At 42.5% G+C, this 25,013-nt stretch overlaps 1 protein-coding gene across 1 annotated transcript in view; it reads left to right on the forward strand.

Moving 5' to 3' along the window:
- SKAP2 (src kinase associated phosphoprotein 2) overlaps window positions 1-25,013 on the forward strand; it is a 324,646-nt gene that overhangs the window by 176,021 nt on the left and 123,612 nt on the right. The window contains exons 6-9 of the mRNA XM_088479429.1: window positions 4,965-5,048; window positions 10,353-10,477; window positions 11,358-11,418; window positions 14,867-14,986. Coding sequence (XP_088335555.1) covers window positions 4,965-5,048; window positions 10,353-10,477; window positions 11,358-11,418; window positions 14,867-14,986 — 390 coding nt within the window. The remainder of the gene's footprint in view (window positions 1-4,964; window positions 5,049-10,352; window positions 10,478-11,357; window positions 11,419-14,866; window positions 14,987-25,013) is intronic.

Below are 25,013 nucleotides of genomic sequence, written 5' to 3' on the forward strand. Positions count from 1 at the left end.
ATAGGGCCAAATTGGAAGCACTTATCACCAAAAACATACAACTCTCATATTTACCAAAAATCGGGAAGACAAGCTCGGGTGAGGTAGGAGCAAACTCTCTGTCCAAATCACTTTTCAAACTCTCAACCCCCTGAGCTGCGAGATGGTCAGAAACATACTCAAATCATTGTGATTTGTGTATGTTTTTTTCTGTAAATGGTGAAAATAAGGAGAACCAGGACAGGCTGACAAGCCCGAGGCTGGTTAGTGTTTTGGGGGGGACCTCACATCTTTTTTTCTATAAAATTAACCCCTTTATTCCAGGCCCAACTCAAGCAGCTTACACATATATCACTGATATGTGCATGCTGCTTGCTGTGGCGAGTTAAAATGATCAAAACATACCAGCCTGGGTGAAGCGACCTTTATTAAAGTGTGGTTAACTCCGATTAGGAAAGTTTGCAGAAATTCACCAATCTTTAATTTCTGTGTAAACTGGTGGGGCAGATTTTGGGTACCCCCTGGAGTATTTTAATGTTTTTTTTTATTATTATTTTTTTGTTTTTTCCAAAGTTAAACCCCTATTTACATTTTTAGATTTTTTTTTTTTTTACTTGAAAATTTTTGGTGCTATTTGCATCAGGGGGGGGTGTACAAAGGGTGCAGAGTGGTTGCAGCAATCTGCACCCCCAAACTCCATTTCTTTATTTTAGTGCAGCACCTATTCATAGGCGAATCTATTTTGCAGATAAAATTGCATTATCTTTATGTAGCTGTGAAAAGTCAATGTAATTGAATCTGTGTAAAAATGCTAACGGGCCAAAAAAAAAACACGGCCAAACAGTTCACCCCCCCCCCCCCTAAAAAAAAAACCCCAACCCTTTAAAAACATTTGGAATAAAAATTTAACAATCTTAAGACAAACCTGGAAACCTATAAATGCTTTATACAAACAAAGTTGGTTTACATACTGTTGTTGTAACTCTGGCCCGTAATCAATTTTGATGGAAAGGACGAGATGAGCGATAAAGTTTCGCCGATGACGTCATTTCGCCAGGCGGAAAAGTCTCGCCGTATTCAAAGACCTAGGCAGAAAGCCAATGCCATGTAATAGGCAGAAAAGTATTTCTTATGAATAGCAGGCGGAAAAAAGTGCAGAATTGGGGTTTTGGAGTGCAACGTTGCGGGTACCCCCATGCAGCCTTCAGTCCCCCAAAGGTAAACTGCGTCTAAAAAATTTGAAAAAACACTTAAGGACACCCCAAAAAAACACTTTGCAATTCTGTGCACAAAAAAAATGTGGGGGTACAAACCAAAAAACAAGCAAACTTGACTCTGGGGGGGTACACAAGTATGTCCCATGAGTTTTGCTCATTGCAGGGGCTTGCGGCAGGTGGTTTTTTTCACAAATTTACCAACTTCACTTTAGCAACTTTAAAATAAGCTATACCCCATTTTCAAGTAAAACAAATTTGCAGGGTTAAGTTATTTTAAAACCAAAAAACCGGCACAATACTATTCTGCACCACTTATACAAAAATGCTATTTAGAAGTTAATGAGCCCGTAAAAAAAGAACAAATAACTTCAGCAAGCCAAATCTGGGGGTACCATAGCTAACACCCATGTCCGAGCATCTTTTGGGGGGTGTTAGACTAATTGCCAACAAATAGGACAGTACTTTCCACTTGTTTAATTTTTGCGGGGACCCGTTTTCGCGTACTTTCAAATTGAATACGGGGATACTCGGCCACGCGCGCGATACTTTTCCGCCTACAAAACATGCGATGTAGGTGAAAAGTCTGAGAGACAGAAAAGTATCGCGTCACTGCACAAATTGAATACAGCTCTTAAAAAATGGATATAATTTTATGCCAGGCTTTGGATTTTATATAAAAATGCAGATTTGGGGTTTTTGGGTGTAGGGTATAAATTTCAAACATGCAGCCTTTATTAAGTCCCCTTAAAATAAACTGTGTTAATACAAATTTAAAAAAAACCTCTGTAACCCCCAAAAACTGTAGTTTAAAAATAAGTAAAAATAGTAAAAATATAAAAAACAAAACAAAAACTTACTAGTTTGGCCAGGGGCATCTGTGTCCCTGACATAGCTTCTTCGAACCACTTCTGGAGGAATGACAGCTTTTAGTAACTCCTCATACTCCGCATATGAGGTGACATTAGGCAAGCCACCACCAGTAGCTTGGGCAGCCTTCATTTCATCCGACATTTTAGCCTTAACATGATGTTTTATGTCGGAAAAACATTTCTTTCAATGGCTCTCATCCCTCTTGGTAGGGCCAACCGCATTCACAGCTGCAACGACACCAGACCAAATAGCAGTTTTGCGACGAGCAGAGGTGCTTGAAGCTTTAGGGCCAAATAATAGATGGTGGTGTTTCATCACTTCGGTGACAAGTGCCAGGTTCTGGTCATAACTAAACCTAACATTACGGCCACTTTTGGTCTTTCCCTTCTGGGGGGCTGCCACCTCACTCTCTTCACTGGTGCTCACATGGGCCTCTGCTGCAGACAGCAACTGACCCTCAATCTGGCCCTGGCTCTCATGGTCCCCAGATATCACACAACAAATACTAAGACAAACAACACAAAAAAAAACAAAAAAGCAAATTAAGGACCAAATAAATTAAATAAAAAATAGCAAAAATTAGCCAGAAACAAGTCAACAACCACAAAGCTACTTACTGTCCCTCACTCTTCAAACTCCTAACAACAACAACCCACGAGGTTGCTGCGTTTACAGGGAGAATTATAGGCTAAGTCATCAGTGAAACACAGAACACATTTTTAGCCAATCATTTTTTTTTTTAGAGTGTGGGATGAAACCGGAGTACCCGGAGGAAACTCACGCAAGCATAAGGAGAATATACAAACTCCACACAGTTAGGGCCGTAGTGGGAATCGAAACCCAAGACCTCAGTGCTGTGAGGCAGTAATGCTAACCATTACACCGTCTGTGCTGTCACTCACCGCTGGGTCCCTGCAGCATGTGTAGCAGGTCGCCCCTATACACCAGCAGATGCACCGATATATCTGCAGATATATTGGCCATTTGCTGTGCTGGTCAGCCAACGCGATATGTCTGTGAACTATATAGTTCACAGACATATAGGGGGTACACACCCGCCGACGCGCTAGCGACATATAGGCCGTTCAGTTGAACGCCCAATAGATCGCCCAGTTTATGCCTAGCTTTAATCAGACCCTGGGAACTATAATGGAGTAAGCTAGTACAGGAACTATGGTTGCTTTCAAAAACTGAAAGGATAATTGTAAAGTTGTAAGAATTAGGTAAAACAGATAAAGTAAAATATGGGGGCGAGCTGCCCTCTTGCCCCCTGTTCCGACGCCTATGTCAGTAAGTATCAAATTAGGCAAATCCCTTCTGTGCGACAGAATAGTTAATATTTTCCAGGCCAAACTGAAATTGTGTAACATGTGTGATTGCTTAATTTTGCTTACTAACTGATATAATTGCTGAGCTACCACCAACATCTTCATTAATATTTGGCAGCACAATACCTGAAATCCCCACCACAATGGGGAGTGGAATTGCCAATCTTCAGAGGGATTTTCTATTCCTAAATGAAGACAACATGGCTATGATATTTAGACAGATGTCTATGATATTTTAAGACATTTTTAGTATTGCCATTAGTTCCTTTTATTTATTAACCACCAACATATTCTGAAAGAAACAAATAGAGGAACAATAGAAAGTAAGTGGAGCTTATAATCTAAATAAAATGTGCTAAATAATACATTACAGAAGCAGATGTTTGTGGGGGAACACTAAATTCTTGATAATTAATCCTATGAATTCACATGGAACCAGTTACATCACTGAAACATGGAACCAGTTACATCACTGAAACATGGAACCAGTTACATCACTGAAACACAATAATTTGGTTCTGTGACCGTTTTTTATAAAGTGTTTTGTTTGACACTCTGGGGCTTATTCACATGGAACTTGTGTTTTTTAGCATGTTCCATAGCATCTATGGGCGATTAGGAGCCGTATGCAAAGTCTACATTTGTGGCTGAATGGCGTAGAGTGGCGTAATGTTGTTGGAATTGTGGTCTATGCTGAGTTATGCTTACACAGAGATTTGTCTGATTTTAGATGAATCTATTACACGGGTTATATATAGGGCTGGTGCAAGTTTGCACTGATAATGGTGACAGCTATCTGAACAAGCAATTGGAAAGCGGCGGTACCATTGCATAAATAAGTACAACTCAACATACAGTGAATATCTGCATTTAGTTCTGTGCACGCAATGGGAGTTTAAGTGCAGCCGAGATGTGTGCAACTCTGATTTTCAGGGATATATTTACTAAAGTGAGAGTTTTTAGAAGTGGAGATGTTGCCTATAGCAACCAATCAGATTCTACTTAACATTTAACTAGCACCTTCTAAAAGATAATAGCTACAATCTGATTGGTTGCTATGGGCAACATCTCCACTTCTAAAAACTCTCACTTTAGTAAATAATATACCACTCAGTCTCAATTCACCATTTTGATAAATTCTGATATCACTACTCTGTGCTTTGTCCAATTGACTTAATGATTGCCTCCTTCCATGTCAAACTTGTCTTTCCATAGGCGTAGATTCAGGTGAAAGTGCGGAGGAGGTGTCTTATAAGTTCTACAGCCATCACCTGTATTAAGTATATCAACGTTGTATTTTTCAGAGACTTTCTTATTTTTGTGACAGGCAGACTCACTGGCGCCCCTCAGATCCCAGCGCCCTAGGCAGCTTCCTAAAGCTTCCTAATAGTAGAGTCGGTCCTGCAAGAGATCTTTGTCTCTGTGATAATAATTAAAATGTATCTTTTTTTGATGTATTTAATTGTTCAAACTCTGATCTGAGCTAATCTTGTTCATAACATAACATAAAATAACATAAAGTTATATATATAACAGCACATTTTAGTGAAATCATGTTGTTCATTTTCAGATTACAGCTTTTTTGCATCTGAATGGCAAAAACGTTGGTGTGCACTAAGTAAATCCATCTTTTACTACTATGGAAGCGACAAAGGTACGTTAAAATGTTTGTTTTTTTATTTTATAAGGGGGTAAAAAACAAATCTGACATAAATTAGCAATTCATTATACCAGTTGAAAGTACAGTATCAACATTATTTCATTGCATTTTATTACAAATAATAATGATGAATAATTTTAAGGTGAACCACTTAAATTCTTAGAAAGAATAATAGTCCTTTGGGGAACATTTACTAAAGGGCTGTTTTGTATGAAGTTTACAAAATGCCACATATAGCGTGTGGTTTTCAAAGCTAAACTGATGGAAAACGCAAACCTCTTGTATGTGTAGTGGATTGCAAATGCCTAAATTGCATGTGGTTAGAGTCCTTGCATGTACTGTGCATGTCCTTACAGGGAGGTGTGAACCATCCCACTAGGCTCACTTGTGTAAAATAAAATTCGGATTCCAGCCTACTCAGCATTATTATTATTATCGTTTATTTATATGGCGCCACAAGTGTTCCGCAGCGCCTTACAAAGTACATAAACAAATAGATTGATTTACAGTGACTTACAGTACAGTACAATACATTACAGGACATGGATAATATACATTGCTACATTCACGACCATAACACCCAGATAAGCAACAATGCAAAGCAATCAAGTGTTAGGTGCCCTGGTAGAGAGTAAGAAGTAGATGAAGGTATAGTAAGGAGATGCACAAGAGGGTAGAGGGCCCTGCTCATAGGAGCTTACATTCTAAGGATTTATAACAAATAGTACAAGTAATTTGTGACTAAAGAGATTGACCGCATCCACACTGAACAGCCGCACAAAATCACACACCTAGAAAATAATAGGCTCGATGTAACTGACCCAACATAGTGTTTATGGAGCCAAATGCCTCTACCCATGCGCTCCTTTTCATAGTTATAATCAGGTAGAACTTACATAAAAGTATATAATTTGTGCAAATGACACAACTGGATAGAGGCTTATTTAGGCACCCGTCCAATTCTACAAATCTTGAGGTTACGTTGGCATGCCTATACCAAACTGTGCCTTCTTGAGAAAGCACAGTCACAGATCTTTTTCGCACTTTGGGTCACAAGTGGACACGTATGATCCTACATCACTCGTTCTTGCATATGCAGCGCAAAAACACACAATATGCTTTAAAACATGTGTATGCACAACTTCGCATCAGCCCCCATGTCTGGTAAAGATATGAATAAGTCCAGGAGGTTACCACTGCCCTTAACCTAATCCATTCCAATTGTAAGCCTGTACAATTACATCAATCTTGCAAGAGTATTTTTGGATCGAGCACGTCATTGAGATCCTACAGAAAGGACAAAAAGATATATGGGGAAAAAAGCAGCTTATTGGTATACTATGTGTGCAAATGTAAGCTGCCTATGGGGTATAGAACTTGGAAGTGGTTCCCACACTTCCAAACAATTCGACATATACATCACAATTAGGAAACTTCTCCATTGGCGCTATCTAATCCAGCTGATGCAAAGTCCTCAAGGGGGGGATTATTGGGCCCCTCATTTAAAGAGTACAGGGTCCCTTGTGGTACCCCTGGCCATTGGGTATCAAGGTAATCATGTGAATATATATAGTGCATGCTAGTAATTGGATAGGAGGAGCAAGATATAGCTTCTGATTGGCTGCCCAGCTATTTGCACAACGGTAATGAACTTGTTTTGCTTCCCATGCACCTTGCCTGTTCAGCATTACTATCTTTTATTCATTATATTAATGTCTTTTGATGCATAGGCCTCTGCAAGGTGCTCATCGCTTCATTAGCATACTAGGGACCTCATTTACTAACGAGGTTTATCACCAGAACGAGTGATAAATTTCACTGTGTATGATAAATAGTGCTCCAGCCAATTAGCTCCCAACTGTCATTTTTCTAACAGTTGACACAGACACAGACAGTAGATACAGACTCATTCCTAAGCTGTTGATCTTGGAGTTCTAGCTGTAATATTTACACATGCAGGTGAGAAACGCTGAAGTTATCCGTGTGCTCATCAGAAGTCATAGTACCAGAGTCACCAAAATGTGAGCTAGATCAGGACAAAGAGAAGCATTCACAGAAAGAAGAGTCCGTGTCACTTGGAGGCTTGAGTCTCTGATTTTCCATAACTACACATCTCTTGACCAATATGCTCAATGTTCCTCTTTTTTCGCATAACAATACCTTTCTCTTAATTTGTGTTACTTGTTTAAGTTCTTTTGCTGTTTACTTGAGGCACTTGCACTGCACAAGTGAGAAAACCTGATTCAGAGATGGTCGCAATGCCGATGTTTATGCAATTGAGCGATTATTGGTGATCTGCCCATGTGTCTAAAGGCTCATACACACTAGATGATAAATTGAATGATATGGATGATAACGATATCCTTCATAGCATTCAATATAGTCCAGTGTGTATGCATGATATCGTTAACGATGCATGCTCCTGCAAATCGATAACGATGTCTTTCATTGCCTGAACTTGCAGGGCAACCTGACAATATCAGCAGGTTGTGCATGTTCAGGGATGAGGGAGGGTGCTGTCACTGAACGATATCGTTAACGATATTGATTAGTGTGTATGCTCAATGTCATTCCCGAAATTGAGCCCGACAAGGCAGGGATAACACTTCACGATATCGCTCATGGAGCATAACATTAAGTCTGTATGTGGCTTAAGTCGCACTGCACATGCGTTAAATTTTATGACCATCGTAGCTCGCAGTGAGGATTTATTCAAGTGAATGACAGACACGACTGCAACGGGGGAGGGGGGTAGCGATTCAAATGCAGGTATGTTGGAGCATGACTGTGGTCCCACATACAGTAAAAATTACCGTTTATCGACTCTTCTGCCACCATTGCTGCGTCTTTGTACGAAGTTGCTTGGATTTGCAAAGCCGCCAGTGGGCGTCTCAATATAGATCCCGGCGGCTGCTACATTTGCATATTGTCACACAGTCGCTGAGTACAAATTCGCAGCAGCTTCGGCATTAGCGTCCTTCTCTCAAACAATCTCAAACATCTCCACATCTTCTGGGAACGTCTTTGCTATCCCAACAGGCTCAGAGTCCAGCAATACACATAAGACTTCACCAGCATCAAAGTATGGAGGAGAACCCTTTCTCCATCACAAATTCCACAAGTTAAAGTCAATGACTAGCAATTACCAAGATGTCAAAAAAGTATATGGGAATATGATCCATAATATATGCAATGGTTGCATGCAAATAGTGGACTATTAACTGCAAGAATATCTGAAATCAGTTAGAGAGGATGATTTTACAACACTCTATAGGTGTGATAACACAATCATATATGCACACAGCAGATGATGTAACAATAAAGATCAGAGGTCTGCAGCCCAAATTACTACCACCCCCACCAAGGCCACTATCATAGGGTATGTTTGTGGACATTTACACCCAGTAGTAGGGGGTTCAGAGTCACGGTGTATGGTGCACCACACTTACTCTGCTCCAAGTGGTCGTGGGTGAGGCATAAACACCAGTTGGCCCCTGAATACTCGGTTGTCTAACACACGATGCAGTGTGCTGTGGTAGAGTGGATTACATTTGCCAGTGTAGTGCAGATAAATAGGGGGTGCCAGGCCATCTCATAAAAACAGGATGAAAGTGTATTTAAAATAAAAGCAGAGATAATTGGAATAAACATACTCCTTTCCCCTAGCACAAAGCAAAATGGTTCCCACACAAGATTCCTGCACCACGTCCCCTCCAACAGGGATTCACTCTCTGGGTGTGCCTCCTCTTCTCGCTGGAAACCCTCACAGTCTCCACACTGTTGCTTCCAAGACTCCATGCTGCCTTGCAATGACCTATCCTCTGAATGGGGGCACTTGTCAGGGAGCTTCTATCAACAGAAGGACTTCATCCTAATAGGGGAGCTCCTAATTATGCCACATGACCTTGTAGCCACTCACCCATGTCATACACCTAGATCACTTCTTCTGGGGTACCTGTTAAGGTGGGGATCCCTTGATTGCTGGACTCTGGTTAATACCAAGGCCTCTCACTCTGATGCCCCTTTCTTTAGGTGCCCTTTTACTGTGGCCGACAGCACTCCCCCTCATATTCTTCACAGGTGCTCACTCTCATCCATACTGCAGGTATGATGGTTGTTTCCCAGGGGGACCCATGTTTAGTGCGGCTGCCTCTCTCTTTGGCATCACGGCAGCAACTCCCCCTCCTTTCTGTGCCACAGTGGCTTACTGTCAGGGACCCCTTGTTAGTGTAGGGGCTTTTCCCTTTTATATACTGTGCCCATACCTTCCCGGATGCAGGGAAGCACTCCCTCCTCTCATTTCATGGCATAATGGCTGCCTCCACTGGTGAATCCCAGGAGTCTTTACAGACTGGGATCGCGACGCCATGCACAGAACTGTATGGCCAGAAAGCAATTGTGTCTGCCGCATGGCCATGCTCCCTAGCAGAGGTGCGGCTAGCCCCCTGCATCACTACCTCTCTCCCCCTATCCCGCCTCTCGGTGCCTCCCACCTATGTCACCGAGTATGTAGCTTAAGCCCAGCAGGAGCCTGTTCATACATATGGATGATACATATATATGGGGCCTGAAATAACATGGGACCCAGACTGACAGGGGAGCTCACTGGCACCTATGATCCCAGCTGCAAACTGCTTCTGATCAACCAGCCTGTAGATCAGAGGCAGTTTTTGGCCTCAACCGTAGACTGTGAATAATATTTGAATAGAATTAGGCAATTTATTACTCAGAGAACTGTCCTCTTCGCGTCCTGTCTTTCTCTTAATATTTTTTTTATGGGTAAACTATAGGTGCCAGCGGGCCCTTGACTCCCAGGCATGGTATTACTTGTGGTTCACCAAGTGCCTATTTTGATTATATATAATCCTATACTGAATACTGCCTATAATATACTGTATATGAATTTACTCTTCACAGATGGCACAGATATTTTGCCAGCTTTAAGATGCGTTTTCTTAACTAAAAAAGCCTCAGGTTTATGGAGATCATTTAATTTATTCTCTTTTGGGTATCATGGTACACAGAATTTTAGTAAAATGTGCCTGATGAAAAAATGTGACACTGTGCTTATTTACACAGGAACAGTACATAGCAACAGCTGGGGCGCTCTGAGTTAGCAGAGACATTCATGAATCCCCGGCATAGAATCTGCATATGACTACATTTAGTTTGTTGACTGCAATTCTATAGCAATTTCCTTAAAGCTCCAGGCACTATTGCCATCTACCTCGGTTCCATTTACATTACCAGCCACCAAAGACTTAACTTCAGGTGCTACTTTGTTTTCCTCTTTCACAGACAAACAGCAGAAAGGTGAATTCTCTCTAGATGGGTACAGTGCCAGGATGAATAATACTCTACGCAAGGATGCAAAGAAAGATAGCTGTTTTGAAATCTTCGCTCCTGATAAACGTGTCTATCAGGTTGGACTTTCTATGCCTCCATATAAATTATGTTGATAAAACTGTTACACTGGCAGTCTCAGAGTAAAAGGGAACATTTGGGATGAAACAGCTCACTAACCGGCAGACACATCTGCACAGTGTGCTCATGCCTATGAGAATCTATTAACAAAAGCAAAATTCTGATAAAGTTCATGTACTTCAAATTAAAAGTCAACACCGGCGCATACGTATCAATTTTATCTGTTGTTCGTATTATGTTTTAGCTCTGTCAATTGAGCTCTTTTTATGAAGTCAGTGACATGTTAAAAAGGAGAATTCCCAAGCTGAGAAATGCAGATTTATCAATGCAAACACCTTGAGTACAACTCTAATGTTACATCACAACATGAGCGCCAGGGGCATGAGTGAAACAGACCAAACACTCATATCAAAGATCTATCACTTCGGCATCAATACAGAATGTAACTCTAATGCATTTTAAATATCTGAAATTGCATTTGAAAATCATTTAATTAAGTTGTCAGGTAATGTGTTGGAATCTGACAAGAACATTTTTAAGAAAACTATACCCAGCAGTCTAAAGATATTCACGGGTGTCTTCTAATTGTCAAGGGCAAATTTTGTTCATCAGTCCTAGCTTTGACATTGATGAAGAGAAGCAGCTTTTTTCTGCACAGCTGCCAGCTGCTGATCACAGTTTCAAATCCATCATCCTCTACGCCAATTACGTAAATTTGTCAAAATTAACTGTACATTATAAGAAGCATCCTTGCAAGAAAAGTATCAGCAGACACGTAAAGAATTGTTAATGCTGCCGTAAAGAACTGACATGAATGTTAGATTTGTTTTTTTTTTCTTTTTCAGCTGGCAAATCATTTGTGTTGGTCTTTTATTTCAGTTTGCAGCATCCAGCCCCAAAGAGGCAGAAGAATGGATTAATGCAATTTTGTTTCAACAAGGTAAGTAAATATTATGAGTGGAAAATAAAAACTGCCATACTGTGACACTATAAAGCAATACATTTCGATTTAGTAATATAAAGGGATTCTGGCAGATACTAGAACTATAGGTGCATCAGGCCTTTAGGAACAGAAGATGCTTAGGAATAAATCCAGTTTTGCATTGCCTGGAAAGCTTGAAATCTATAACAGTTAACATGTACCAAGAATAGGAGGCGGCTGTTCCCCAAATACTGGTTAGTTAATTAGTGATAACTAAATCAAAATGATTTGTTAAAAAAAAAATAATTGCAATCTTCTACTTATAAGATGGAAAAGCTACTTACACATTTAATATCATTATGCTTAATCATTGATTATACTATAACATATCTACCTTTATGAGCAAGACTTAGGGGTCTGTTCATCATCACTTAATTTTTCTAAAAGAAAATTTACATTTTCACCTACTTTTGTATAAATTAAGTGTCAGGGACATTCACTGATATCTCATGCTTACCTTTCCCTCCCGATCTGGCCGCTGTCCCCATACACTAGTATGGAGACCTAAATCCCTCAAACTCCGAAAACATTTTCGGAGCTTGACTGAGGAAACCTTTGTCATTTTAGTTTTTGTTCCCACACACCCGCTCCATCCCTATGGGAAGGAGTCCCGGTATTGAAGAGGGATCTCTTTATCACTGCGCGTCTCCTTCCGCTGGAAGTCGCGCATTAGTGAACCCAAGTTCATGCATACGCAGTAGCACATTGACTCGGCAATACTAAAGGGTCTATTTACTAAGCTTTGGAAGGAGATAAAGTGAACGGAGATAAGGTACCAGCCAACCAGCTCCTAACTGTCACTTTTCAAACACAGCCTGTGACATGGCAGTTAGGAGCTGATTGCCTGGTACCTTACCTCCATTCGATTTATCTCCATCCAAGCTTCAGTGCTACTAAAGCAGTGGTAAAAGGATTCGCGGGGACACCTGATCTTCGGATCAGCTGTCTCAGCATCGGAGCAATGATGAATTGTTCTGGTACTCACAGCGAGTTAGATACTTAATTATTAGGGCCACCCAACTCCTGATAATTAACATAATGAATAGGTAAGTAGGTGAGGGTAAGTACAGGTAGCAGAGAACTGTAACATGGTTGTAATTGGTGTAGTAATGTAACACATATTGGGGCCTACTCATCAACACTAAAATAACGGTTTTAAGGACATTTTCCTTAATTTCCGTTATTTTAGTATTCATTAATACATTTAATACAGGAGATATCACTGATATCTCATGGATAAGCCCATCTGTGTTAATTTTCACACTCCCCATACATTAGTATGGGGACGTAGAAATTAGGCTATTCATCAAATTCCGAAAATTATGTATTTCCTGAATTTGATGGTGTTACTATACGCCACTCTCAGGTGGCGTACAGCGGGATATACTTACCTGCTTTCAGCGTGGGCAGGTCCTCCTCAGCTCACTCCTCAGCTCCCTGGTCCCTCCCCCGGCTCCGGCTGCTGCTCTGACTGTGTTCTCCCGGCAGAACATAGTAAAGTTTTAAAAAAAATAGTTTAAAAAAATCAATAAAAAAAAAATAAATCTTCAGAGTGGAGGTCGGGGTACACGGCTGCATCCTGTGACGGGCAGCCAGGTAGGTGAGGGGAGCGAGGGGCATACAGAATTACCGCAGCTGTAATAAGTGCTGCGCATGCGCCGCTTTTATGAACGTAATGGTGCATGTGTAGCACTGATTACAGCTACGGTAAGGTAGAGCAGATAGGGAAAAGTATCTATTTTCTGAAAAGCTGTCATTGCAAAACTGACAGCTTTTCGGAATAGATACTTATAGAGAGGAGGAATGATGAATTCCTCCGGTAATTAGGTAGGACTCCATGCGAGTTCTAAACCTAATTACCGCCATCGATATTTTAGTATTGATGAATATGCCCCTGAACGATTGCTGGAATATTAGATTGCCCCGTCACCGATACACACAGTGTGCCGGATGCAGAGGTGGACACCATGCCAATGTTTGTGCAGTTGCCCAATGTTTTTTGTATAGCGCATGCATGTGAGTCGCACTGCGCATGCGTCCCAATGGCTTAGAGATGGTGATCCCAGTAAGGATTTAGGCCCAGATTATTGACAGTCAGGGACATTTCTGGGAGGTAACAGGGGGTGGTGACTCAAACGCAGGCGTGTTGTGACCGCTGTGTGGGTTTGAAGCAGCCAGCAACTGCGTCCTTGTACGCAGCTTCACTGACCCCGACGTTGTACTCCATTCTGAAACACCATAGGGTTGCTCAGAATGGTGTGACCGATGTGCGACCGATGGTGTGTCTTTGTATGCAAGTGGCGGATATGAAATGCCGTGTGCATCTCATATTCGCCGCTTGCATAGCGGGCTTCTGAATACAAATCCCAGCGGCTGCGACATTTGCATTTTTTCTCACAACTGCTGCGTACAAAGATGCAGAAGTGCTGGGATTCGCATCCACCCTGTATGTAGCCATATTGTTGGCTGAACCAATATTTATTAAAGAGCAGCCTAGGGACCAGTGACATCACAGTTGCGCAATAAGTTGCTCACTATACCAGAAATTAACTGATATATCAACATTGTCCCAATAGTGACCCATCCTATAGTAATTCACACAGAGGATAAAACATTGAAACATCAATATCCCTCTGTCCCTCACCCTATCAGCTTGTGTTGTATAAACAATTTAATGAGTTTTTGTTGCACATGCCCCTGAGTATTTGCATCAGAGATTTTATTCTGTCCATTTCCTATAGAAAGGATCTCAGTGTCTTAATAGATTGTAACAAGATGAACAGATATCATTCTCCACTTACCTAAGTAGAACAGTGCTATAAACTAATACACATTTACGTCATCCGTTAAACAAGCACTCTGAGATTTCACCAACATATATAAAGGCAATTACTAAACATTTATATAAACAAGTTTGCAATTTAACTTGGATAGGAGTAGATATTGAGAGAGACTCTGCTGCTATTTTCCAGAGAGTGTGTCTAACTCATACTTCCTCTCCGGGAAACTCCGGATTATCGGGGAGTCCCACAGGCTCCCAGAAAAGTGGGTGGTTCTTCCACATCCCATCCACTTTGTAGTGAAGAGGGCAGGAGGGGTAGAATAATGCAGTAAATTGTGGGTCTGTGTAGAGGGGCCGGGCTAATATGACATAGTTCTATTATAGACCCCATTCTCATAGAGCTGCTATTCCTGGTATTTTGCCGTGAGAGGGCTAATGACGCAACTAGTTTGGCTTCTCCCGGAGAGGGGATTATCAAAGGTGGCAAGTATCATCTAACCAATGAAAACAGATTTGTGAAGATTTATTCCTACTAATAGCACCCCCTGGTCTATTAGTCCTCAGTTACGTTAAAATTATCCAAAAAGTTGTTCTTAAATGATAGCATCTGTTTTATTTCTACAGACAGTGATGGTAATGACCTGTATGATGATGTGAACCAGCCAGTAGAGCCTATAACTACACCAGGGACTGCTAAACCTCCTCATGATGAAGAACATGACGATATTTATGAAGAACTCCCAGGTATAAACATTTCTGTTCAACATATTAACCTTAAAGGAACAAACAAACAAAAACCTATAATAAGTTTGCGCTGAATCACGTCATCGTAGCCCCACCCCCTGCTTTGTAATGCTTGGAATATCAACATTATAAAGCGGGGGGTGGGGCCGCGATGACGAGATCATGCTGACACGCTCCCGCTCCGCCCACTTCTGCCACCCCCACCCTCCCAGCTGCACTGACCTGGCAGCCCCTTCAAGGAAGGGGCTGCCAGAAAGTCGGCATGTATGTCTAAACTACCATACTATGGGTAGGTTTCCATTAAACTAATGTATTAAAGCAGGGATGGGGAACCTCTGGCCCGGGGGCTGTATAAGGCCAGCGGAATCATTTGGTGTGGCCCTTGGAGTTTTTTTCTGCTAGCCTCATCTGGATAGCAGGGTGCCTAGAATGGCACCCTGCAGCCAGTATCTATGCAGCAATTCTGCCGGAGTGTCCTTAGGACTCTTCAGATGGTCACACCGCTGCCCTTACAGTTCCCTGGAGCATCCTCAGGGTGCTCTGGGCATTGCTGTAATCATTGGCGACTGTGGCCCGGCCCCTGTGTGACATCACACGGAGGTGTCATTGCCTGCAGCAGGCCCGCAAATAATGTTATATATATCAAAATGGCCCTCGGCAGAAAAAAGGTTCCCCACCCCTGTATTAAAGAATGACTTCTGATTTTTGAAAGAGAAATTATTCTCTAAATTGGCACCTCAAGACTCAGACTTGTGCAGTATGCGCAGTCACTTGGCAGACATGTAACATGTAACAGTCACTGCAGTTCACAGCTTGTTTCCATGGTTACAGATGCTGCTAAAGGAAGTCAAACATCCACATGTCAGCTAAACAGTAGCAACAGAGTACTAATAGCATATTTGCATAATTGAGAACAGATACAGACTGGCACAGAGATGTATATACACCTGCCAGAATATATTCGGCTGACTGAGGGCAGGAGCAAATACACGAAGATAATGATGACTGTCACTGCAGACATTTGCTTTTCTTCATATATAATGTCTATATTTACCGTGGGGTTTTTTGTGTGTTTTGACATTTTTTTGTACACCACATTGAAAAATTGTAAACCTGGCGCACGTTACTGGTGCTGACCTGCATGTAGCTTGCAATTGGGGCTTTTTTTAGCAAACACATTTTGCGATTGTGATTTGTGCTGCAATTGCGCCCCAGTCGCCATCAGTCTCTGATGTTTATGATTATGATGATGTGTTCTATTTTAATACTTTCGTACCATTGTAAAAAGAAATTATTACATGTACTGAATTTCCAAGTTTTCTGAGAATAAGTTCACAGTCTCTCAGTTGAAAAATAGGTGTTTGTGTTTGGATGTGGCCATTTATTATCAGTTAACAAAGGTGCTGAGATTGCTTTTTGGAAATACTGCTGATCAGACATTAAAATGCTATAAACACATACTCTGCGACATGAGCTGGTTTGTCAGATTACAGAATGCAGAGAAAAAACCCCAAAGCCCCCTGAACTTGTTTGTGTGAGATGCTTTGGATAAAATTAAAATTGTTTTATTAAGTTATAGCTTCTTAATTAGTTATTTGAAATCTATGGCTGTTCAGAAGTACAGATTGAGATCTATTACAATTTCATACCAACACTTTTTATACTACATATTCAAAAAAATATGATACAGCGGGCATAACTAGAAACATATGATCCCCATAGGAAAAAGTTGAAGTGTTTCATATTATTTTGTTAAGCCGTTTAGGTATGAGGGCATCCCTTGTGCCTACTTCCTGGTAGCATCTTTTATAGCATGCTATATGACCACCTCTGAACCCCATTGAATAAAGACTCAGCACACCAAATCTGGCTGAAGATCCAATATAATTATCACTTCCATTAAGTTGGTGGTCCAAGTAAGGCAATCGCAAACATACTATTCAATTTGATAATTGGGGTGGGTACTACTACCCACCCCATCCACAAGTGGGCCCATCTGAGCCCACCAACTTCAAATGGACTGGGTTCTCCAATCCTACTGACCGTGAAGCCAAGACCTCAGTCACTCCTCCCTCACTAGCACAAGTTTGGGCCTAGTGCCCCCGCGATGTTCAGCTTGGGAGGAGCCTTCACATTCCATCATCTAACAAAAAGGGTCCGTGACAGTACTAGCAGCACTGCTGCCCACATCGGCACAGGTGTCATACACCGACATAGGTGTGTTCTGCCCGTCATAAGGCAATCCTTTCCAGGAAGCGTGCCCAATCACTACACGGCCCCAGAGGACATATCATCCTCCAGTCGCATCATTGACAATGTACCTTGATTATCTTAAGTTTGCAATTGCATTTCCCCGGATGCCCATCTACCAAATATAAACATTTTAGGTGTTAGTATTAAAGATTCCTTAAAAGAGTAAGCACATTACTGCACATTGCCTTTTGTTTACTCTGATTTGTCACCTCCTACTTCTACTCCTCCTGAACTGGACCTTTTCTCTCTTGAGAATAACTTTAACCCTATACGGTCTGGGTTATGCCCCAGCCCCCTCTGTTCCTGCAGCCAAACACATCTTCCCTGTGACAAAGGCTATTCATCAAACTAGCCCCAATTTATTGCCCAAATACCCCATCGCTTATCTACATTGCTTCCAAATGGCGGACACTGCTTCCGTATTCTTTTTGTACCCCTGCTCCACTGCTTACCTTTATGCCTTTGGTGGGAAGTGGGTTCTCACCTTTTCTCAAGTTCTCAAACACAGTGGGTCTGATTCAGAGGGGGGTGCATTTAAAACATTGGATGCAAGTGTCCGATGTTTCAAATCTGTGCATATATCCGAGACGCACTGCGCATGTATCCAGATGGTTACCGCTGTGAGACACAGTTCAGAATTGCATGGTGAACCATGGAACTGGTGGGTGGCTTTCATTGGCTGCCGTGTCTGTGTCAGGGACTAAATGGAAAGATGCAGTTCCACTAGCACTGTCTAAAAATCACTTTGTCTTATTTTATTCTATCAGGTCAATTCAATAATGGTAAAATTGTGGTGCATATTAAAATACGTGATTTAGGAGCTATTGTATTTACTGGCATTGTGGGTATCGACCACATTGTGCTAAGTCATATGTTTCTATTTCTGATGTCATACTTCTTGTTTACCACTCCTGTGTATTATGCAAGTCACTTATACCTCCATAATGTATCTGGGAAAAGAGTAGTACCCGGCACAACCTAGTATGGTGCTAAGATCCGTCTTCAATCTCACATGTTCTCCCTATTTTTTACATCCCACTTATACTATGTAAAAGGCCATTTACATGCATTCTCACTGCAGTTCTATTGTATATAACAGAAAAATATACTGTATATTTTCATATATCTAGCATAATAAAATAAAAACGGAAGTGTTGGTCCATGTTTTGATCAAACCCTGTAAGTCCACAACCCATCAATGGGCCTCTCCACAAAAATTAGGACTTTAGGTTGCTAGTAAATATAAGCAAATTTTCAATATTGTTCTGTAAAATATTAGTCTCATTTAGCAAAGTCTTGCATACCCCATAGGAACATGAACTAAACACTGCTATTTTAATTAACCATCTCTAATGATCGACTATAATTTACAAAAAAAAGTTAACTTACAGATACAGGTTTTATTTACTGAACAGCGGTTTTGCAGCAGGATTGGGGCACAGCACTGAGGTCGCGGTTTTGATTTTATTTGCCCTAATTGTATGGAGTCTGTATATTCTCCCTTTGTTTGCGAGGGCTTCCTCCGGGTGCTCCGTTTTCCTCCCACACTCCAGAAATATACTGGTGGAGCAATTAGCTCCCAACAAAAAAATATTCGTAATGTGTATATGGGGTCTATTGATCATCACTTAATTTCTACAAAAGTAGATGAAAGTTAAGATTTTCACCTATTTTTGTAGAACTTAAGTATCACTGCCATTCATCAAACATGTAAAACAGGAGATATCAAAGATTTCTCCTGGTTACAATTGTCCTCCGATAATTTCCACACTCCCCATACTTTAGTATGGGGATGTGGAAATTATGAAATTCATCAAGTTCCAAAAAAGCATTTTTTTTCAGAACTTGGCAGTGATACTGTACGCCACTCTGAGATGGTGTACAATATCCGATACAGCAGAGTGATCTGAAAATATCCCTCCCTGCTGTGTCCCCTTACCTGCCTGACGCTGCCTTCTGGCTCCCTGAGCTCTCCTCCAGTGAGCCAAGGCGGTAGATGGCACAGCAGCGGCGGGGGACTGGCACTGCGGGGCTGAGCTGTCTCAGCAGGAATCACAGACTTCCGCTGTGGCTGTAGGTCTGTGGCAGTGAGGGTTGGGGGACACCATCAGCGGGGCCGGCTGGTGGGTGCGGCGGAATGAATGGTGGAGGGGAGTGGGCAGGGGGAAGCTGGACTCCTCTGGTCAGTCCAGGTCTCACGTGCTGGTTGGGTCCTTCCTTGGGCTGGAAGGAGAGAGGCAGGGAGAGGCAGTAAGGAACTTAGACTGCCTGTCAGTGACTGGTCACAGCCCAGCTCCTGCAGGCAGCGGGACAGTGGAGCCGTCATAGAGCACCCAGCAGCAGGTAGGGGAGGGGGGTTGATGTAGCAAATATGACCCGGAAGCAGGTGGGGGGTGGACGTGAGCCATCATAGAAGACCAGGCAGCTGGGGGGGGGGAGAGGACCAGGCAGCGGGGTTGGACAGGACCCGGCAGCTTGGGGAGGGGGGTGGACAGGACACCTCAGAGATGACCGGGTTGAGTGGGGACACAGGGCCTGATTCAGAGCCGGACGCTCTGACAGAGCGCTCGCTCTGAATCAGGGCCGGCCTTCTGGTTTTTTCGAACGGCCTCCTGGCCGCTCGCATAGCTGTGGGTGACCACCCACAGCTATAGGGAGCAGCCATGATGATGGTCGCGATGGTCAAGACCATCGCGACCATCGGGCTTGCGATGAGACCCTTGTGGTAGGATCTCGTTGCCGCAAGCCCCAGAGAGCTTTCGGCTCTAACAGAGCCGAAAGCTCTCCCACTAACATCACTTTGGAACGACTCTGTCTGTGGCAGACACGCCCCTGGCCCGCCCACCAAAGGGGGCGTGCTGTCACTCAACATCGACAGCATGCCCCCTTTGGTACGAGACCCGGAGCGACGGATTGCCCGTCGCTATCCGGGTCACGCGCATGCGCACGACGGAGCCGGCTCGCATAGCGCTCGCGAACGGGTCTGAATCAGGCCCAGAGTGCAGTCAAAGGGGAAAAGTATCACATTTCCGAAAAGTTGTCTTTGCAGAAATAGCATCTTTTCGGAAGTGATACTTTTGTCATGCAAAGATAATGAATAGGACTTAAGGTGCATACACACACAACGATTTTTTGAACAATTATTGTTAACGATATCATTTATCGTTCAATCGTTGAAAAAATCGTACACTTTCTAAGTTAAAACGATGAACAATTATCGTTCATGCGCGTTCACATTTGTAGTTTGTAGTTCAGTCAGACTGACCAACATAACGATTTTCATTAAGGGAATATGCAAAAATCGTTTGTAGTTCAAAAAAATCATTCATTACACTTTAAAAAATCTGACAGATAATCTGACAAATAATCGTTCATAAAATCGTTAATAAAATTGTTGGTAACAAAATCGTTGTGTGTGTATGCAGCTTTAGCTTAACAAAGAACTTGTGACGAGTTCAAAACTAAAATATCACACATGATATTTTTATCATGATAAATAGACCCCTATGTGTGAGCATGTTGTAGGGAATATATATTGTAAGCTCCACTGGGGCAGGGACTGATGTGAATGGTCAGATATTCTCTGTGAAAGCGCTGCGGAATATGTGTGCGCTATATAAATAGCTGGTAATAAATAAATAAAAATAAATTTAAAATAGAAATTTAAAGATGGTGCACTCTATGTATTGCCTGTAAAAAATCACCACTATAAACCCAGCTGCAAAACCTCAGAAAGACTGACATTTAGTAAATAAACCCCACAGCGTGGAATGGCATAGCAAAAGCAGAACGCGAAGATTGTTTCACTGGAACTTCACACCTCTCCAAAACATCCTGTCCTACATATGTTGCTAGTTATATACAGACTCGCACTAGTCACAAGGGCTGCCGCTCACAGTAGTTGTGTTCTTTTTTTTTTTTACATCATTTATATTGCTGTACAACATAGGTGCCGCCAAGTGCTTCCATAATCCTTCCCTACAGTAAAAGAAATTGGCTTAGCAGTTTATTATATATAATCCCTTGTGTTTTTTTAGTAATATGAAAATGACAAATTTACTATTTCTAATGATACACAGAGATTAAGAGCAGACACCATTTTCCCTCTGAAATGTACTTGGTATAAGTGTTTACTGCTAGCACATAACAATACTGATTCTAGATAATGGCACAAATAGAGCCATTATAATGAAAAGGATCAGTACTTGTGGGAATTCTCTGCCTCTTACCTACTCTAATTTAATGACTTCTATGAACCAGTGGATTTGTCATCTTTTGCTAGCGCTAAAACTTTTCTGGAAGATTATATATTAAAGGGCAACGCTTGTCCCGCAATTTCAGTACATCAGCCAGAAGTAAGATCAGCCATCACGGTCTAGTACTCTCTGTCATAGATTGCTATATAACTTCTTTTTTGTACAGAAAGCCAGCCAGAATATAACAAACAGAGCCAGGTTAATAAAGGAAGTGTACTAGTACTCTTCACAGCAATACACACTAATACAAGTAAGAATTGAAAATGATTTAGTAAAATATACTTAAGGCAATCATTGGAGCAACAGCAAATTATAATTTGTTGTTACAGAATAAGGTAACTAATGAATCTAAATTTAGATAATCTAAACCTTGCATGGATGCCATCTTTGATGTGTATTACTGACAGCTTCCTGTCAGTAGATACCTGTCATATAGTATGATATCTGTTGGTGTTCTTATATTATTGGTATAACCTGTGAGTAGAAGGCCAGGGACCACATGAACAGACGGGAGCTTGGGACCCGGAAGTCTCGCCCTGAATAACAAAAGGACACATAGTGAGTGTGTAACCGGGCACAAACTCCAATGGAGGCAGGAGAGGAACAAGGACAAGTATTAGGAGAAGAGACACCCAGAGAAGAGACACATCATCTGGACTGAGAGGGTAAGTTGACGGACCGGAGGGGACGGGACGCCGCCCCTCCAGAGCGCAACACCCGCAGGACACTACACCTGCAGGACACTTTCTATGTTATTCTATCCCATAAGAGGGAGGACGATTTTACAGTGGACTGGGCATAAGCCTATCGTAGTATGCCACACAGTGGCTAAAAACTGACCACCCTGGATGTCATGATCCGGAGTGTGGAAACACACTATTTACCTATGCGGTGTCTATCCTGGTTGGCACAGAGGAGATCCCAGCTTGCGTGCTGCATCCGGATACCTGCTGGGCATAGGCATGGTACTCCGCGTCCCTGCACTCCAGGCAGGCTTCGGTCTGGTGTCAGCATGCAGGCCGCATTCCGGCCTTCCTTCCAAAGCCAGGTCATGGGCACGGTATCTTGGACTCAAATGAGTCCAGTCATCCACTCAGAGCATGGTTTGTGGGCCTGCTGACTGCACCGGCCTATCATCCAGAGTCCAGCCCTATAAATTCTTTCCTCGGACTGAACTCCTCTGCCAGTACAACGTCGCTTCCACTGAAGTAACAGCTCCTGTGCTGTGCACTCTCCATTGCTATTCTGATTATCTTCGATTATCTTCATCTTCAATTAACTCCACAATTGATTGTTGCAGTCCGAATTTGCCATTGGGAATTATTCTCATTTCTTCAGCTGCAGTCTGGATTTGCCATCGGGAATTATCTCTCCGAGTTCGACCATTGGAGTTTGGTTACCATCATTGGGAATTATCTCTCAATCAACATCAATTCATATCAACATCGATTTCAAACGATCATTTCTAATAAAGTCATCATTGATTTCTACCAACATCGGTTTCTACCGACCATCTCTAATAAACTTATCAATTCCTTTCAAGTTCCAACATCTGTTCCTACCGATCATTGTTAATAAAGTTATCATCAATTCCTATCAAGCATTCACCTTGCTTCTCAACAACCATCAATATAAAGTTCTACCATTGGTCAATATCCAGTGCCAACATCGGTCCTTACTGATTGTCTATGCTGATCCAGTATATTCTTCTATGGACTTTTACTATTAATATCAAGTCATCTACTCTTGTGGACTATGGTTCCTTCATTGGTTCCTCCTGACAACACAGTCATCACATCTACCTCCTGTTCCTCTATGAGAAAGACCTGTGTCCAGCCAGCCAGGTTTGTGCATTCCTCTTCACCCACGCCTGCCCCCAGTCAGATCTAACCATAGGGTTGACAGCACTGGCCCAATGAATTCAGACGAGAATCCAGCACAAGCTGCTGGTTTTCCACCTGACCTGGTTACCCACCCGGAACACCAAGAAGCAGCACAGGGAAGAGTGGTCTTTTTCATTCAAGAACTATCTGGCCAGCTGGATAACATCCAATCCTCTCTCAGGTATTCAGGAGTATCCACAGCATCTGTTCCGATTGTTCCTGCTCTTAGTGTGTCTACAGTTTCTCGTCTTCATATTCCTACTCCAGCCAAATTTGATGGAAATCCTAAGAACTGCAGATGTTTTCTAAAACAATGTGAAATACAGTTTGAGTTTCAATCTCACAATTTTCCTACAGATCGAACCCGAGTGGCGTATATCATCTCCCTGTTGTCTGGTTCCACCTTAGACTGGGCATCTCCTTTATAAGAAAGAACAGATCCTCTGCTCACATCTTATAAAGAGTTCGTCACCACTTTTCGGCAAATCTTTGATGAGCCTGGAAGAGTGTCACTAATCTCTTACGACTACGTCAGGGCTCTAATACTGTGGGTAAATATCTCGTGCAGTTCCACATTCTAGCATCAGAATTGTCTTGGAATTATCAAGCTCTCTACACAGCCTTCTGGAATGGCTTATCCAACAGAATTAAAGACGTCCTTGTCACTCGTGATATGCCTGATAAATTAGAGGACTTCATTTCCTTATTTACCAAAGTGGACTTACATTTCAGAGAATGATCTGCTGAAAAAGAAAGATCTCTTAATTTCAAAACTCGAGCTATAGTGGTGTCTTCCCCCACCTCACCTCCCAAGGAAGAATTTAAAGAAGAACCCATGCAAGGTCACAAGCACATCACAGTCCAGTGTTCTCCCCTGGCTGTTTTCTGTGGGCGCATCGCCCAGCAGAAACAGCCTACCGCCCGGCACTTTCCCCCGCCGACCCCTTCTGTGGAACGCTGCCCTCTGAAGTGACCGGAGGCTAAAGAAGCCTCCGATCGCTTCGGAGGCATGTATTCCCAGTGATGCAGTGCGCGGGTGACATCATGATGTGAGGAGCCTGCCCCGCGCGCCTGCTGGATCTAGTTAGATCCAGTCAGAGCGAGGCAGCGGGAGTGGTAGCATGAGCGGAGTGCAAGTTAAGGTAAGTTCTGGGCTGGGGCTGGGACCGGGACTAGTCTGGGGGCACTGCCTAAGGGACACTATTTAAGCCTGGGGGCACTGCATATGGAACCAGCCTGTGGGCACTGCATAAGGGACACTATTTAAGCCTGGGGGGACTGCATAAGGGGCCAACCTGGGGGCACTGCATAAGGGACACTATTTAAGCCTGGGGGCACTGCATAAGGGGCCAGTCTGGGGACACTATTTAAGTCTGGGGGCACTACATAAGGAGCCAGTCTGGGGGCACTATTTTAGCCTGGGGCACTACATAAGGGACCAGTCTGGGGGCACTACATAGGGGCACTACTTCAGCCTGGGGGCACTGCATAAGGGCAAAGCAAAACTACAGGGGCAATGCATAAAAGAGAAAACTACAGGGGGCAATGTATAAAGGGGAAAACTACAAGGGGCACTGTATAAAGGGCACAAATACAGGGGGCACTGCATATGGGGATAACTACAGGGGGCACTGC

This window comes from Taudactylus pleione, unplaced genomic scaffold (assembly GCF_031769625.1).
Source record: "Taudactylus pleione unplaced genomic scaffold, aTauple2 ptg000233l, whole genome shotgun sequence".
Lineage (NCBI taxonomy): Eukaryota > Metazoa > Chordata > Amphibia > Anura > Myobatrachidae > Taudactylus > Taudactylus pleione.